Genomic DNA, 12,188 nt, shown 5'->3' on the forward strand with positions numbered 1-12,188 from the left:
ACACAACATTCAGTTTTCTCTTTCATTTTTTCTTTATGGACTCAGCACCAGGAAAAGTGAATGTCAACACACTGCAGCTGACAAGGAACAAATGTAGCATTACACAACACAAAAATCCTGTCTAGCTTACTGACATATAATCTAATGTCTCACACATTCTTACCCAGAAGACAGCTACACATGCTGAACAAACTCTGGATTGAGGAAGGAGAAACCCATGAACTCTGTCTGGTCCAGGTTCATCATGAACAATTTATCTGTGGGAGTAAGATCTGTCTTCTCAGATGTGAACTGTTTGTCAAAGTTGCTCACATCCTTGCGATGTTTCTGAAATAAAAGAATAAAATCTCCATGGTACAGAGTGTTTTAAAATTAATGTGGGATGCACAAATACTGTGTTGATGAAGATATTAAAAATATATAATAACATTTATGAACACAATTTTTTCGTACTGTAAAACACCAACATGGCAACCACATAGAATCCGTATTTAGCTTTAAGTGGTGCTAATATTACTCATCCTGTCACACTGATATTGGTGATTACAGAATATTAAAATTACAGAAGTAGTATTACCTCTAATTAAATTATGTGAATTATCAAGTTTCATGAAGCTGCATCCAGAAGTTGAAAAGTTATTATGGAGGGACAGACACATAAGACATGGTATCATAAGACCACAATATACAGGGCTAGTCTCAATGATGTTCCCAATTTGAAGGACATGCTATTCATGTGTAATGAAATTCAGATGCACAAAATTAATTCTGATGGAAAGAGAAACTCTCCAAGTTTTGTTTCAGTACATCACAGGTGTTCAATGTGAGCCCCCTTGGTAACTCGGCACACATCCAGCCCGTAGTCGAGTTCCTCCCAAACACGTTGCAGCTCCCCTGTCTTCGATGGCAGCAATTTTCTCTCATATCGCCCCTGGCGGCGAACAGTGTTACTACGCAGCCATGAAGTATGCCAACATAAACTTGGAGAGTTTCTCTTTCCATCGGTACCAATTTTGTGCATCTGAATTTCATTAAACGTGAGTAACATGTGTTTCAAATCTGGAACATCATTTAGACTAGTCCTGTATTATACAATAAGCCAAGTGGGCTAATAATCGTAAAACATTACCATACTCTGAAAATGATTATCAAGTCACATTTTTTAAGTATTTCAATCCCCACATTCTCTGGGGGTTTAAGAACTAATATTTATTATTCTCAGCAAAACTATTTCAGCTCTATAAAAGTACATACAGGTGAACCAATTTTATTTTAACACTCAAAATAACATGTTTTTAAATCTCACAATTTTGGGCTTGAATGGTGGCTGAACCTCTCTATTCTCTATTTTCTCCCAGTCGATCCGCCGGAAGAAAGCGTGGCCTCGAACATCCTCTTCACCTCGGGGACCACATCCTAGTCGTTTGGTTGGATTCTTTGTTAGGAACTGCAACATGTCAGAGCAGCATTACACACACTGCAAAACGTGACTCACTCGAATGGATGAATGGGTAAATAAAACACTTCCTTTATTTCCCATCTTCATGTCATCTCAAGAGAGAGACAGTGACATTTCTCCAAACCATGTGAATGCAAAACACTTTCCCACCACCTACTCCATAACCACATTTGGTCACCAGAACCTTCTTCAGCATGTGGTCACTTCCACTCCGTACCAATCTCATGACCTCTTTTCCTAATCACATGTTCACTCCTGATTGGATAGAGCCCGCTCTCTTCTTCTAATCATGTCCTTAGTCTGGAAGAAGTTTACTGATGTTTCAGAGGCACTTGTTGCCTCCAACATCAGGGTAATCATTAGTAAACTTTTACTAGACTACAGGGTACTGCAACCCAGAATACAGACATTTTTGCTGTTCTGAGAATCTGAAATCCTGCTGAGGAATGTATAGTTTTCCTTTTATTTCACAAAGCATGCATCATGACTTGAATTAAAAGTTTTAGATTTTCATAAGATGTATTTTGCATCATGCATCAATAATCTGCATGAGCTATTTTTTATAACATTTACCTGTAATACAATGGCTACACTGAATCAGTATGAATAAAAATTTGAGTAACAATTTTTGTTGTCGACACTGAATCCTTCAGTTACTTTAAAATGCCAAAAGTGAAGTGTTCTGAAAGTGTGAAGTTACGAGGTTTCGTTAAAGATTTTTGGAGAGGAATATTTTAGTTCTGATGGAATAATTCTGTTCTGTAAACTTTGTGAAGTTAAATTTACAATTGGCAAGGGATTTAATGTGCAACAACATTGTGATACGGAAAAACATAAAAATAAATTGAGCCGACAAACCAGTCATCAAAGCAAGCAACGACTTCTTTTCAATAACACTGCAACACCTTCACCATCAAACAAGACATCAGAATTTTTGAAGGATCTGTGTGAAATGATGGCGTCTGCCAACTGAACAAAGTGAACAATGAGCAGTTCAAATTTTTTTGGATAAATACATGACTCATTTAATTCCAGACTACGAAAAAACTATGTGCCTGCCTGTTAAGTTGTTATTGGCACGCTCTTTGCTGGCCGCCCTGGTGACTTCTTCCTTCTTGATACAGTAAACCACACCTCTATAGATGTAATTTTCGTTAACGCCATGAAACATTTGTGATGTCTCAAGTTACAAGACCATATTGTGTGACAATCTAAGAAGATTTTCATTTGAGACCTTGAAAATGCACATCGTTATATATTGTAATGCTGCCAAGAAAGGAGAGTGAAGAAAAGTACTTAATATTTTGAATTTTGTTTATTTATTTATTTGTAATTAATGAATTTGAAATGCATGAAAGGCTCTTTCTTAAAATTTATCTTATTTTTATTGGAGCATGTATTCTCAACATCTGATGCTGATCCAAAGCAAGGCATTAACAACTTAAAGCAACAGAGGCTTTTGATTAAATTGCTAGGAAATCAAGTAATGTAATAGTTTTACATGCATATGTACATAAGTAATATGACTGAAATACAAAACGCTTTTTTTAAATTTAGCAAATATTTTTTGATAACAAATTAGGTCATATTTTGCTTTTGTTGGGTCATATTTCGCTATTTTTGGGGCATATTTGCACGCATATTTCTCGGTTTTTTAGGTCTTGGAACATCCGAATCCTAGGCATGAGATTCTACTACTCAAAGCAACAACTCACTCCTTTGCAAGACTCCTTAGCTTCCTTGGACAGGCTCTTTGGGTATGAAACATTATGATCTGTTATTGCTGCAAACAGCTCTTCTTCATCTTCACCGTCAAACGGTGGCTGACCCACCAGCATTTCATACAGCAGTACTCCATATGCCCACCAGTCAACAGATTTGCCATATGGCTGGTACAGAATTATCTGAAATTATAATAAAGAAAGTTTGGAATTTTAAATGAAGCAACAGGTCACATTCATCAAATCTAGCAATTAAAATCACGTAGTCTATCACTGTCCTATAGGTTTAGTAGGAAAGACGCAAAACATTATACTGTGTTAATAAAGTTCATTATTAGATCCTATGCTAAAGTAGTCCAGTCTACCCTTTCATACTTTAGTTCTGTAAGACACATTTTAATGTGGACCATTCATATGGGTCCAACGTGGATTTTAAGCCACAGCAGTAGTCTTCTTAGTTGGTCCACTGTGAGCATAAGATATGGAGCTTATCACATCGTGTGACATGGCTTCATTTACTTATAATCCACGAAAACAATGCCAATTAGCACAAGACATGACCATACGTTTTCGTGTCACAAGGGATCTTTACATTTCTTTTATAAACTTTTTTATACAGCTTTAACAACCAACATTTGAAATCTGTATGTGGGAAAGTCCTTCTGATGTTAAACTATACTCGGTATCTTTCAAATAAAACTGAGTACAAGGCTGTAAAGCATTTTAACAACTGGATTTGAAATGAGAATGAGTAAACTATTTACTCAACAATTAATTAAAATAATCCTTCTTACAGTGAACTTTCAAAGACATATACATATTTATATACACTTAATCAATCTTAATTTAGTGATGCAATGAAATTAAATATTTCTTTAAGATGGCTGTATTCTAGGTTGTTGCTTCATGTAGTCTGGAAGAATTTTAATGACATTTCAGAGGTGCTTGCTGCCTCCATTATCAGGACTCATCACATTGATGATGGAGGCAGAAAACAGCTTTAAAACATCAGTAAACTTCTACCAGACTACATGGAGCAACAACCCAGAAGACAACCATCTTCATACTTGCTGATATAAGAACTTCAAATCTATTTTTTTGTTAGTAACTTTCCTGTACAATTTTGGATTTCACTAAAACAATCAATTCTAAAAGGGTTCGTGTCATTTAATGACATAGGCCTGCTCTAATTTATCCATTAATTTTAAAACCTTATTTTACCATTTTGCCATACTTTTAGCATTGGTGTGGTCTACAGTTATGGTCAGTTGCCTGTAATGTATTTGCATCAGTCTTCTGATACACATAATACAAAAGGCAGGGCACTTAAAATATGTATATTCCAGTAACAAGAATATGGGATGAGGTCTGCTAAATCAGAATTCAGCTGGTAGATGAAGAGCCATCAGTTTGAAACAAATGTTTTCCTGATTTAAAACAGAGCTATTCAAAAGGGTACACAGACGGTGATACACGGAGAGTAATATCTAATATACCTAATATCAATGATAATTCTTCTCCTCTAGAATACTTCAAACTATTCTTCAGAGATTTTTTGGCCACATTATTAGGATTGTCTGTGGAAGACTTTGTGAGTACAATGCCATGGAATGCCTAGCTGTCAGTGATACAATGGATAGTTGGTTTTTAAGCAGTATGTCCCAAAGGAGCAGAAGTTTGGCATAAAAATCTACAAGTTCTGCTATGACAAGAGGGCACAGAGAGCAAAACAGCGTACAAATGCCAATGCTGACCTGACACTTACTACAGATAGTACCATTACGCAGCTTGGAAGAAGAATGGAGGATGTTGGTCACATGCTGTGCATGGATAATTATGGAACTTTACATTGCTGACCTATTTGACGACCTCTACAACAGGAAAATTGCTTGATGTGGCAATATTTAGCGTAACAGAATGAATATTCCAAAATTTTAGAACCAGGGCCCTCATATAGAAGAAATTGGATATTGCACAGAGTACAGTTCATGGCAGTATCATAGCAATATGTTGAAAAGGAGAGGGAGGCACATGACACCCACCTGCAGCTGAGAAGAATTTTTGGGATGAATCTTAAAATGATCTGAAGCTACAAATAGAGCAACATACATGAGCTATGATGATATAAATGACAGGAGGGCTTAACATTATGGCATGTCACAGAAATTCAAGAGAACAAGTTCTTTCTTATTCAGTTATTACAAATTATTTTATAATCCAAAAGCCATAAGGGTTAAAATGACCACTTTGTGATTAAAGGAACAACTTATTTGTGACCTTGCTGTTGCAGCAGAAGAAAGAGCTGTAAATGGAATGGGAATTCAAAGCCCAGTATCATCCTCGTTGTCCAGTCTGGATGAAACACTGGGCAATCAGAGAAAAGGAGGCACAAACTGCGCTCAGGTAACAACAAACAAGCAATGAGTATAGACTCCTGTGAGGTTTGTGATGTTTGGCTGTGCACTGCTAAATAATGAAAACTGTGCCATGCAAAACTGACTGCCACATGGTAGCCCTTCTCATGGGGGAGGAAATTTGGTGTCAGTGCGTTACTTTTACAATTCTTTGTCAGAGGGAGAGAAGAAGTTTAGATGACACACAACCCAAAGTAAATATTACATTAATAAAACCATAACATTTCCAAATGTGAAGATAATGATAACTGAAAATAAAATATATGTAACATTTCTGTAAATGTGAAACAATTTTGTTGAGCAACAGCTTTAGGAACAGTTCCTAAGTAACTTTTTCTGAATAACATGTATTTTATTTCAATATTGTATGTGGATTTTTAAGAAAGACACATTATTTTAGCAAAACATACACAGTGTAGTGAAATAGTTAATTCAGGCCAGCAGGGAAAGTAAGAATTTAAATGCTTGGTACTTTAACCCTTCCCAAGTAATTTTTATTTTGTTTTTAATAATAATATAACACATGCATAAAACTTTTCAAAAGAACCAAAATTAAAAGATAAGTAATGATAGATGAATTAATAAAATCTTCTCGGGCAATCAGCCGCGTTAACTGGTTACCGTAGGAAACCGACGTTTCAGGAACAAACTCTGTCCCCATCTACAGGGTTCTGATGTGACTGGATCCTCAGAAGTTGCCTGTGTTTGTTCCCGAAACGTCGGTTTACTACGGAAACCAGTTAACGCGGCTGATTGCCCGAGAAGATCTTATTGATTGTACTCGCCGCGAAAGTCTCAAATCCTAAATGATAGATGAGTTCTGACTTACAGTTGGTCCATCACCATAAAAAACTCAGTTAGAACTTGATGAAACATTGTTTATTTATGTTACCTAGATGATCAAGAGATTTATCACTTTTTATATACCCTCAGGTTCATTACCATGTTCACATAAGCCCACCAATGGTCCCTATTCCAAGACCCTGCACAACATTTTGTGGAATGCCTGATTTTATGGCAAACCCCCAATCTGAATGTCAACTCGATAGCTGTATGCAGCTGCTTATTCAATATATTCACAGCTAACCAACATATATGAAGGGTTTTCCTCCATCCTCAACCTGAGCACGCCATGCCATGGTGACGAAGGACCCACTCAACATAACCTCACTGCAGTCACTACACACTGAAATGTCTTCATTTTCCATATAAATTTATCACTGCTTATTCACAAATCAGCACAATTACATTGTGTTACACATTTTTGAAAACAAGTTTTATGACTGTAATCAAACTTCATAATGGAATTCTTGATCATCTAACTACGGTCATAAAACTATGCAGTAAAATAATAATGCATTCAGCACATCATGTGATAGTACAAGAACTAACCCTGGTATACATTTACAAGTGCACATGTTTAGAAATTCTTCTGAAGCCCCTGCCTGTGTGATGCAGTACAAAGCACTTCCCTGGGTATAAAAATGGCTTGTGTAAGTTCACTGTACTCACTTCCAGAAACCAAAGAAACATCAGTTAACCCCTCCCATACATTTAGTGTAATCCAACACCACAATTGGTTTTATTATGGTAGGTTTGTTTGGATATATATATAACTTCATTTTTGCCCCCTGAATGAAGAGTAATGGGAATCATGACTGTGCATTTGTCCCTCCAAGTTGAAACAAGTTTGTCATTCTTTGTGAATGGCTACATATCCTGTTGCATAATCTTCTCTATTTTGTTCTATTTCCGAGGCTTTTCTGGATAGCATCACTGTTCCAGTTGTTAACATGTTCATATCCATGTAGCTCATTAGCCAACTGTGGCGAAGTGTAGAACCTGTTGGTATAGACATGATATCCAGAAGGTGGTATGGTGGTTTTACTACTTCAGAAGTGTTCAATAGATCAGGGTTCCCATTTTCAATTTTGCCAGTGTACGACTTGGAGTTTTACATATGTTCACTGGCACTGTTAGATAGTATGAACATTTTCAGTCCAAACTTTGCTAGCTTCATGGGACTGTACGTTTTAAAAGACACCCCCTCCTTGAACGCAACTGTGCTTTCATCAATAGCAACAATGCTGGATGCACTTCAACCTGATTTTGTCCAGTACAAACTTTAGCAGCGTCTCATTTTTTAATTTATCTTCTCTCTCAGCATGTGCAAAATTTAAGTTCCAGAACAAGAGCAGAAACTCATTCCTTGGGAACACATCAGAAAAGAAAGGAATTTTGTTCACCCGTGCTTGAGAGACGTAGTAAGGAATATCAGACATGGGATGCAGGCCCCTGTTTACCGTGACACCAAGCAGTGCTTTTGTATCAGATGGGGTTGGAGGTGACCAGTCTGTGATTCTAGATCTTTTCATGGGGGGCACATTCTGAATTTTCTTTTTGTTTCCATTCAGCGTGGTTTCATGCAGGATAAAATCCAACAAATCCAGATCCAAGAAGAGTACAAAATATTTAACGGGCTAATTTACCCAATGAAAACTTGATGGTACAAATTCTTTATGTTAATACTTTGCACTGGATTTACTGAGCTTTACCAGGGTCTGAATCAGTAACCTGAAGCCACTGTCACTTGTACCACTCTCAATCTCAGTCTCACTGGCATCAGAATCATAAATCACTTATTTCATAATCACTATCTCAAAACCAATATCTCACAAATATTTCATCATCATCACACTCTTGTTCTTGCCATGTTTCACAAATACACAAAGAAATAGAGAGAAAACACAACATATGCAACTCCTCAATGGGGTTGAATTTTCCCTCAGTAACAAACATGACAGTATCGTAAGCTCAGCTCATGAATATCTAAAGCAGAGCAGGAGATGAAATTTCATTCAAGTTTATACATGGAGTTAAAACATCAGTACCCTGGAACATTGATTAAATAGCAAATATAAGGAGGTGATGACATCTTTAAATAGTTGCGTGATTATGACATTTTGTAGAACAATAAAGACAGAATTTGAAATAATTATTTTAAATATTCCCAATTGTCTGCAAATTTCAGGCAGATATTAGTTGAGAACCCACGCTTTAAAGTGGATGTTTTAATCACAAATACATCTCTGACAATCTACAAAACCTTAAAATCGTTTTATATATCCAAGATACTATTCATTTGATTGTATAAACATTTTAAAATTATCACCACATGGTAGGACAAATTATCATTCCATTTGGCCAACAACATATGGTATTTAATGGGACACCACACATGCCTGTTTTCAGACCTGAGCATGGTGTGATAACAAACAACTGAAATTCTTATTTTCAGTGTGATCATATACACACATGAGGTAATATGATGGGTCACAGCACACCATCTTCCTCATATTCTGCTCACTATCTGATTCTGTAAGCCACGTGCAGCGTGGGCCACCTTCCGATTCACAACCATCCTTGAACCTGTGATGCCACTGAAACATCTTTGACTGGGACAAAATATGTCTACCACATACAATTTAAAGAAATATAGAATATCTGTGATTATTTTTTCCAGTCAATGGCAAAATGTTGTTTGTACATGACATGTGTGAGCTCGTTGCATCATTCCTGCACATTGCTGTATTTGATTCCATCCTGGGGCTTGTCGAAGCTAACATACGCAGGAAACGCATGAAACCTTGCTGTAGAAATTACATCATCATTGGCAGAGATGTAACCAAGAAAAAATGTGATTTGAATGTGAGCAGTTTGGAACTGAGACTTGAAACATGCAAACCTCAGGAGCAATGTAATCTGGTGTCCCACAGAATGTCTTAGTTGTCTTATCACCATTGATGCCTTCCTTACACATCCCAAAGTCTGCTATTTTAATATGTCCATCTTGATCCAATAATACATTATCTAATTTCAGGTCTCGGTAAACAATCCCTCGAGCATGAAGGTAGAACAGTCCAATTGCAATCTCAGCAGAGTAGAACCTGCAAACATTTGTGACACTAAGTAATTATATTATGATATGCATAACGCATGATGAAGTGACAAGGATCATTTTTATCTGGTAGGTACCACAGAGAGGGTACATTTGCCTTGTATGTGAAGATGGAAACAAACCAAGCCTGAAACACCATAACCTTTTATGTAATGGATAATGCCCAAAGAAAGTTCTCCTAAGATGATTTTCAGAGTAGTTACAGTTATATAGCGCACACACCTTGAAAAGAATGGATGCCACAGATGCTTTTTCTAGGATAAATAAAACCAGAGTGTAAATCTTCCTGCTCAAAAAAAGGACTGAAGAACCTTATGTCCATGTCCCTTAATGTGGATGGCTTTGTCTACACAAATCAGCAACATATTTTGTCTAAACCTTAATTGAATATATAGCTCAATGGGAATAAAATAATGCAGTATTAATCACTGTACTTACACTGCTACAGGTTCCTTGAATTTACCACACTGTTGGATCTGGAACATGAGGTCTCCACCATTTACATACTCCATCACAAAGTAGAGTCGGTCCTACAGCAGAACATGAGATAAAAAGTACAGGGCTATTAAAAATGAAGAAACCACTTTTAACAACCATACCACTATTACTAGTGGATTTATTTAATATTTCTGAAACAGTTTCCCAGACTTTCCCAGCATTTAAGATGCTTTCTACAAGGGAAATGGGACAAATTAATACTGACATTTAAATGGTTGCCCAATTACATGTTTTGCAATGGCTATAAGGGAAGGAACAAAAACAGCTCTGTCTGTTTTATTGTAAAAGAATAAATGGCAAGTTTTTTTATTTTCTTCTTCTTCTTCTTCTGAAGAACATAAAATATTGTTACAATCACCAGATGCAAGACAGAGACTTACCATGGTCTGGAAACATGAATGAAGCTGCACAAGAAATGGTGGTTTACTAGAAAGGGCAAGCACTCGCTTCTCCACCATAGTGCACTCAACATCATCATCCTGTATGATTATATCCTTCTTGAGAATCTTGATGGCATACAGTTCATCTGTTCCTTTTCTCTCAGCAAGCATCACCTTTGAGCAGAAGTGTAAATTAATAAAATAAAAGAGCATTCTATGAAGAACGGATGCCATTCAAATACCTCAAAGTGGTTTAGCCAACAAAACCTATAATCAGTAATAATAAGTTTAGTGAACTTTATATGTGTATGATTTCCGCTATAACAGATTTCCTCTACATTCAATTTGTCAGATGTAACCTCAAAATTCGCACTGTCACATTATTAACATAAAAGAACAACATTTGTTGGTATCTTTATGATTTATGAACATCAGGGCCAAGTGGTTCATATTCAGAGGACCTGTTTTTGAATCTAGGCAAAGAGACTAGATATCCTGAAAGGTTTCAGAGATTTTCATATTTCCTCATGGAAAAGCTTAAATAATATTAGGCGACAACCACGTCCTTCCATATCCTTTCCAATTCATTATTTATTAAATATCCTCTCATAAGGACCATTGCCTGGGAATGGGTTTTTTAGTGAAAAAACATCTTCAGCGAGCAGTTAAGAAAGTAGAATTTGTTAATGACAGGCTGTCATATTGAATCCTTCATGGTCGATGGTGCGATATTATTATTGTAAATGTTCATGTGCCAACTGAAGATAAAGATGATAAGGTGAAGGATATTTTTTATGGAGAATTAGAGCATCTATTTGATCAGTTTAGTAGGTACCACATGAAAATTCTGCTAGGAGACTTCACTGCCAAAATTCATCAGGAGGATATTTTCAAACCAACTATAGGGAGTGAGAGTTTACATGAATTTAGTAATGACAATGGGGTGAGATTAGTGAACTTTGCCACATTCATAAGTCTGATCGCCAAAAGCACAACATTCCCACATCTTGATATCCATAAGCACACTTGGACTTCCCCTGAAGGGATGACCCATAATCAAATTGATCATGTTCTAATCGATCAGAAGAGACAATCAAACATTGTAGGTGTGCGATCCTATAGGGGAGTGGACTGTGATATTGACCATTATTTAGTAGTCAGCCAAGTTTCTTGAGGGAGTTTCAGTCTTCCTAAAGCCTGAGTGATCTAACCATATACAGTAGAACTCTGGGGTTTCCATACCAACAAGGGCAAGGTACAGGACAGCAGAGCTATCTGTAAAGCCCAGTAGTGAGGCAAGCCAAAGGGAAAAGACCTGGAGTGGAAACCCACAGGGGCAAACATACCTGTGCATGTGTAAACTTCTGAGTTTGCTTCACACCTTGGCATTTCTTGATAAATTACAGGGTGATTGTGAATGGTAAGTTTGCAGTGATATGAAAGAAAAAGTAATGTCCTACTTGAAAGTGTAGACTGTGTAAAAAAATGTTTAAAACGGTATACAAAATTTCCAAATCTGACAGTATAATATCAAATACTTCATATAGCCACTAATAGATGGAAGCACTACCCTTTCAGCTAAAAGTCATGACAAGGAGATGGACAGGACATGCCCATAACAGGGAGCACACAAACTAATATTTGAAACAGTGGCTAACATGTTAGCAGTATTACAACTTCTGTGTTCAATTCCAACTGGGTGAATTACACCTCATGGTTGCAAGACTAGTAGGATATTCTCCACCCAGCCACGTCCAT

The 12,188-nt window shown here is 36.7% G+C and overlaps 1 protein-coding gene across 7 annotated transcripts in view; it reads right to left on the minus strand.

Moving 5' to 3' along the window:
• Pkc53E (Protein C kinase 53E) overlaps positions 1 to 12,188 on the minus strand; it is a 275,095-nt gene that overhangs the window by 21,363 nt on the left and 241,544 nt on the right. For all 7 annotated transcript variants that reach the window (XM_087346884.1, XM_087346883.1, XM_087346880.1 and 4 more), the window contains 6 exons: positions 10,431 to 10,604; positions 9,991 to 10,082; positions 9,340 to 9,541; positions 3,175 to 3,363; positions 1,307 to 1,447; positions 164 to 327 (listed from right to left, as the gene is read on the minus strand). In XM_087346884.1, coding sequence (XP_087203010.1) covers positions 175 to 327; positions 1,307 to 1,447; positions 3,175 to 3,363; positions 9,340 to 9,541; positions 9,991 to 10,082; positions 10,431 to 10,604 — 951 coding nt within the window. In that variant the 3' untranslated portion in view covers positions 164 to 174. The remainder of the gene's footprint in view (positions 1 to 163; positions 328 to 1,306; positions 1,448 to 3,174; positions 3,364 to 9,339; positions 9,542 to 9,990; positions 10,083 to 10,430; positions 10,605 to 12,188) is intronic.

This window comes from Zootermopsis nevadensis, unplaced genomic scaffold (genome assembly GCF_977971745.1).
Source record: "Zootermopsis nevadensis isolate Lab colony 2312 unplaced genomic scaffold, Znev_1.0 Znev_ptg000011l, whole genome shotgun sequence".
Lineage (NCBI taxonomy): Eukaryota > Metazoa > Arthropoda > Insecta > Blattodea > Termopsidae > Zootermopsis > Zootermopsis nevadensis.